General features: G+C 38.3%; 1 protein-coding gene across 1 annotated transcript in view; it reads left to right on the top strand.

The window, feature by feature from the left end:
• Nucleotides 1–4218, top strand: part of SLIT3 (slit guidance ligand 3) — a 761836-nt gene extending 757618 nt beyond the window's left edge. The window contains exon 36 of the mRNA XM_075856411.1: nucleotides 3397–4218. Within this exon, the coding sequence (XP_075712526.1) occupies nucleotides 3397–3635 (239 nt within the window). The 3' untranslated portion in view covers nucleotides 3636–4218. The remainder of the gene's footprint in view (nucleotides 1–3396) is intronic.
• The last annotated feature ends 2635 nt before the right edge of the window (nucleotides 4219–6853 follow it).

Genomic DNA, 6853 nt, shown 5'->3' on the forward strand with positions numbered 1-6853 from the left:
ACAAATTGAATGAAAGTAAGTCACAGATTATGAGTATGGGTTTATCTCCTAATGATGTACATATTTTGCAGAATTCATATAACTTTAAAGGGAATGTGTTGCTAGCAAAAAATGTGTTTGTTTTTTTGTTAAACAATTAGTGTGTGGGTGATTAAACATTGTTGTAATTTTTTTTATTTTTTTCACGAGTCAGGAAATATTATAAATTAGATTCTAATTTATAATATTTCCCAGTGCTGGTCACTAGATGGAGCAATTCCCAAAATTGCAGCATTGCATGTGGTAAAGCAACCACATTGCTTTATGCTGCAAAATTGGGAAAAAATCCCTCGCTCTAGTGAGCTCTCAGAATCCCCCCCTCCTTTATCCTGGCTAGTGCCGGGAGAAACGAGGGGATTGAACGGTCAAACCTCCTACACTGTGTGTCGCCATTTTTTGAGCTAACACACAGTGTAGTAGGTTTACATACAGTAGTAAACACACACTGAAACACGAACATACATAGAAATCACTTACCTGCTCCAGTCGCCGCCGCTCCCTCCGGTCCGTCCGCTCCGTCTGCTGCCGCTGCTTCATGTGCACAAGTCCGGAAGCCGCGACCGGAAGTAGTAATCTTACTGTCCGGCCGCGACTTCCGGTCCACAGGAAAATCGTGCCTGACGGCGCACAGTTCAACTTTGAATGTGTGGGAGCGGCGCATGCGCCGTTCCCACACAGACGGCGTACACCATAGTGGATGGAACGGGCCCCGTTCCCATTCACTGGGACTGGAGCTGCCGTATTCCATGTCTGTATGTGTCGTTAATCGACACATACAGAAATGGAGTAAAAAATGGCAGCCGCCATAGGGAAGAAAAAGTGTAAAAATAAAAAAAAGCAAAGCACAAACACACAAATAAATATAAACGTTTTTAATAAAAGACTAAAATCAAACTGATGTTAAAAAAAAAATTTTTGGACACTATTCCTTTAATTGGACTTCTCAAGGGCTTCAGTTAACATATCCTGTTTCGCGGATCTATGCTCTTAACTATCCCCCTTTACTTACTCAGTTGGAGAGGGAGCTTGATGATCACCTTCGGTTTGACATTTCGTGGGAAGGACGCATTGCAGCTCTCAAAATGTTGATTTTACCTAAAATTCTTTATTTGTTTAGGAACTTGCCTATCTGGGTTCCTGTTTCAAACTTCAGAATCTTTTAGCTAAATATGTATGGAAAAAACAAAAAGCTAGGGTTGCTTATTCAGGTTTTATACCTTCCTATAGCTGAAGGGGGGTTGGGATTTCCCCATATTGCAGCTTATTATCATTCTTGTATTTTGGATCAATTACGACAGTGGTTGAACCCCACACATCCAAAACATTGGGTCATTATTGAAGGTACTTGTGGGTACTTTGATTCTCTAGGTACTTATGGGCTGCAGCTGTTCACTTGACAATTCTTACTCCACCTTTAACTTTTAAGACTGCTCTATGTTCGTGGAAATCGATGGTGGTCAGGAAAGCTCTCTTTCCACTGAGATAGTCTGAAATGACTATTCAGACCATTTCACAATTGATACCTGATTTGAACTTATCCATTTGGGAAGCAAATGATATTAAAACCATCAATGACGTTTGGAGTGGGGGTGTTCTATCTACTTTTGCAGAGCTTGTTGCTAAATATCACATACCAACAACTGAATTTTGTCCGGATTCGTCATTTCTTGCTTGGGGTTAGCAGAAGTTCTCCTTCTAAATCCCTTTATGAATTCGTTGTTTTTTTTCAGTATTCAAAAACTGCCAAAGGGGTTTCTAAGGCATATTTGGCTGTTTTGGGTATTTTACAACAGACGGCTCTCCAGTGTATTAAGCGGTGGGAGCTAGATTTATCCTTACCTCAGGATAGTGTGGATTGGGAATCCACTTTCTCACTGGCCCCTCAACTGTCCAAACCTACTCATCATTTGGAAGCCCCTAGAAATTTTTTATATAGATGGTGCCTGACACCTCACCGCCTATCTTTGATATATCCCAATTCTTCCCAAGTCTGATGGAGATGCTGTTTGAATGTGGGGACTCTTAAACATATTTTTTGGTACTGTCCGGTCATACAAGCTTTTTTGGGGTAAAATTGATAAATTATTGTTGACTGTCCTACAGTACCCGTTGCACTGCACTCCTGAACTAGCCCTACTTAATGTAGGGTTAGCTGATTTTCATTCTCATGACAAGACGATTCTTTTTCATGTGTTATGTTCTGCAAGAATTCTTGTAGCTAAGTATTGGAAGAAAATCTCCACTCCTACGTTAACTGAGGTGTTTCAGTATGTCAACCTTACTTGTATTATGGAAAGAACAATTTTCATGCCAAGAACCCATGTGTCACAATGTCGTCTTTGGGATAAATGGATTTCCTCTCGCTATTATGTAGAGTCTTTCTATACCTAATTTCTAAGATCTTGTGAGCTTTGTTTAGTTCTGTTTTGTTTCTTTTGTTTTTCTTTGTTTGATTTTATTCTTCATTGCTGATTAACAATTTTACTCTTCATGCTACGCATATGTTTTGGATTTACTACAACTTCATGACTGATCTTTGCACATTATTTTAAGCATTTTTGTTAAAAGGTAGCTTTGTGCAGTGTGATTGTATCCTGGCAATGAATTGTTTTCTATAATTATTGTCAGTGGGGAAAGTCCCGAATTCAGTTTTATGTAAAAATGTATGCGATACCTATATTTTTCTCTAAATAAAAATGTTATGTTTTAAAAAAAAAAAAAAAACAAAAAAAAAAAAAACTTTGAGTGTGTAAAGGTCAATTGGCGTAACTAGAGCTCTATGGGCCCCAGAGCAAATTTTGCCCCTTTGCACAACACCCCCAAATTGTTACTCGGATGCGCAGTATATAGATATGAAAAGAAGAGGTAGATGGAAACACATGACTGCAGGATCAGACTACACAGGGTTTGTTTGTAGTCTGCATAGGAGCAGATTATAAGATAGTTTAATCAAGATTTTTTGCAAAGTTGCTTCCCTTTTGTAGCAATAAAAAAATTCTTGCAAAGGTGTATTCATCCAGTTATATTCATCTTGATGCCTAAGCAGTAATGGAATAAATACAATTTACACTATCGAGATCCTGCTGAAAGCAGATGTACACAAATACAGTCAAAGATGATGAACCTGACAGTACTTAATAGTGAGTGTAGATCTTCAATAGAGCGAAGGTGAATAATGAAATATCTTGATTAAAGTTCACTGGTAGCTGAATCCATGAGCTTTTGGCCACTATATATTGAATTTTATAGTGAATACATTTTGTGTGTGGCAAATTAAGAGTAATTAAAATGTAAATAAAAAAATGTCAGTTTCTTGTAAACCGTCATCTTTTAAACAAACTACTTTTCTTCTTATAGAGAACCACTGCCGAGGTGAGATTATTCGTGAGACTATTCGTAAACATCAAGGTTACAATACATGCGTGACGACCCAAAAAGTCCCACGTGTAGAATGCAGTGGAAAGTGCAGCAACGGGCAATGCTGCGTGCCACTTAGGAGTAGGAGACGGAAATATGCCTTCCAATGCACAGATGGCACAACTTTTGTGGAGGAACTGGACAGACACATGGAATGCGGCTGCTCAAATTGCTTATAAAATTATCTCCAAAAATCTAAAAGAAGAATGAAAAAAACAAGCAAGTGTAATGCTGCAATTTGTAAAAGAACTGTACCTTCAGAGTGATGCTCAAGAAGATAAGAATATTAACTATATTGTAAAATAAACAAAAATAGAACTTATTTTTATTATTGAAAGTGACTATTTTCATTCTTTATTATATAAAATATCACACCACTTGGATATATGTATCATATAGTGAGTTATTTCTACTGCTATTTTTTTAATACTACAAGAATAATAAATAATTCATAACCTAACAAAAAAACCTAATGGGTAAATTTATAAAAGTTTTTTTTTTTTTTTTTTTAACAATGTGCCCCTGAATATTTTTCTGAAAGAGTATTTTCTTAACTGTGAATGTGTTTGAGACAGATTTGTATCCAATGATGCATGTCATCTTGTAGATGTTAGCAACGTAAAGATGAAACATTTATTTATACCAGTGTGCTCAATTGTTCCCTTCATTGCAAGTATTTAGGTTGAAGTAGCAGAAGATTGGACGTTATCGATAAATTGTGATTTATAAATCTAAATTTAACAATTAAAATTTCGTATTGTGTTTCCAATGTTGTCGACTGATTTGCTTTGAGTTTGTAGACATAAGAAATAACAGTTTGTGTATATATTGGACTTATGGAGATGTGGAATCCTGTGCTTGTACTCTCCACTTATTAGAAAAGCCAAAGACATAGTACCACAGGTTCTATGTCAGAAGAAAACACTTAGGCTACTATGTATTTGCTATTTGGGCAATTATATGAAATGGTGATAGAAAATGCTCTTTGCTGCTTGTTTTATCAACATATTTATTGCAAAAAAAAATAAAAATCCTAATTAACCCCTTAGTGACCACCAATACGCCTTTTCATGTTGGTCACTAAGGGGCCTTAGGCTAGGCCGACGCCTTTTCACGTTGGCCTAGTCTAAGTCCTGCACGCTGGAGCCGGGGCTCTGCTGACATCTGGGCTCCTGCTCCAACACCCGCGATCGAAGTTTACTTCAATCGCGGCCATTTAACCTGTTAAATGCCGCCGTCAATAGCGACCACGGCATTTAACTTGTTTACAGAAGGAGTGCGCTCCCTCTGTCACCCATCGGCGGCCCGCAAATGCAATCGCGGGTCTCCGATGGGGTGTCATGGCAGCCGGGGGCTTGATAAAAGCCCCCAGGTCTGCCCAGGACATATGCCTATTAGAACGTGCTGGAGGCACGTCCTAATAGATTGCCTGTCAGATTTACACTGACAGGCAATAATGCTCTGGTATATGAAATATACCAAAGCATTATAGTAGCGATCTGAAGATCGCACAGTAAACTCCCCTAATGGGACTAATAAAATAAATAATAAATGTGAAATAAAGATTAACAATAAAAATGACAGTAAAAAAAATAAATAAAACCATTTTCTCCCATAAAAAGTGGTTTTATTTAGTAAAAGTGTAAAAAAATAAATAAAAGTACACATATATGGTATCGCCGCGACCGTAATGACTCAATTAATAAAGTTAATATGTAATTTAAACCGCAAGGTGAACACCGTACAAAAAAACCGCAAAAACAATGGCGAAATTGCAATTTTTTTCCATCGCCCCCCAAAAAAGTCATAATAAAAATGAATCAATAAGTCCCATGTACCCCAAAACAGTACCAATCAAAACTACGTTTCGTCCCGCAAAAAACAAGCCCAAAAAAATCACTACATTGATGGAAAAATAAAAAAGTTACGGCTCTTGGAATGCGACGATGCAAAAACAAGTAATTTTAGTTCAAAAGTGTTTTTATGCAAAAGTCATAAAACATAAAAAAAACTCTACATATGTGGTATCGCCGTAATCGTACCGACCCATAAAATAAAGGTAACATGTTATTTACGCTGCACAGTGAACGGCGTCAATTTAAAAACGCATAGAACAATGATGGAATTTCAGGTTTTTTTTATAATCCCCCAAAAAAAGTTAATAAAAGTTAATAAAAAAATTATATGTACCCACAAATGGTGCTATTATGGCACACGGAAGGCTTCCGTGTGCCGTCCATTTTTGACGGATCCGTTGCCATAGCAACGGCTGGGTGAGCAAAAGTTCAGACTCACAGACTACAGTAAACATTCATTCCTGAAGATAGGCTCATATTTTCACTCCAAAACACCCAAAAAACCAAAGTAGGCCAAGCAGAGTAATCTCAAACTGTTCTCTATGCTCTGAAAGCTACAGAAAACAGCACCAAAAACTTCTTGTAAACTTTCTATGGGTGTTTCCTGGGACATGTGACAAGTTCAAATGAAGTTCACATCCGTTTTTTAAACGGAAGCCAAACGGAACCAAAACATCCGTGTAAAACGGAAACACGGAACGGAAACGGAGTGCACACGGAAACAAAAACGGACACACGGATCCGTCAAAAACGGCAGAGAAAACGGTGATGGAAGTGTGCATGAGGCCTTAGGGGTTAAACCTTGACCAAAGAAACTGTATGTTGACACAACAACTGAGCCAAAATATATTAGACTGAAATTTGTAATGGGTATGTCAACCGATACCTGCCCTCCAGTAATTTTATCCAGGTCCAAATAATGTTTTATTGATATATTGAGAGAGGAATTAGACACACCGACGCTGCTGACGTATGCTCAAAATACTGCTCTGAGGTTTATTGCCAAACTCAATTACAATAATATCATTCAAAAGGGGGTGAAGGCTTGAGGTTCAGCAGTCAGAGGCAATGTGACAATATTTAAAATTCCGCCAATTATAGACATACAATACATTTCAAATGCATTATTCTAATTCTTCATACATCAGGGTTTCAGGTGGCTTATCTCTCTTGGCAAGGATATAATAGATCGTTCTTTTAAGATGGGGAGACATACTCACATGCATATGTGAATGTGTCTCCTTCTCCCATCTCACTCCCTCCCTGTTCCTTCTTTCCAAGCCTCGTATGGGAACCAAGGTCAAAGATAAACATACAAACTTGTCTTAACCCGTTAGTGACCGGCCCATCGTGTTTCTACGTCGGTCACTAACGGGCCTTATTCCGATGCCATAGACTTTTTACGTCGCGGCATCGGAATAATTTTACAGAGCAGGGAGCTGTCAAATCTCCCTGCTCTCAGCTGCTAGAGGCAGTTGAGGGCTGGGAGCGTCCCTGCTCTGCCGGGTGAGATCGATATTAGTATCGATCTCACCCGTTTA

Source organism: Rhinoderma darwinii, chromosome 3 (assembly GCF_050947455.1).
Source record: "Rhinoderma darwinii isolate aRhiDar2 chromosome 3, aRhiDar2.hap1, whole genome shotgun sequence".
Taxonomy (NCBI): Eukaryota; Metazoa; Chordata; class Amphibia; order Anura; family Rhinodermatidae; genus Rhinoderma; species Rhinoderma darwinii.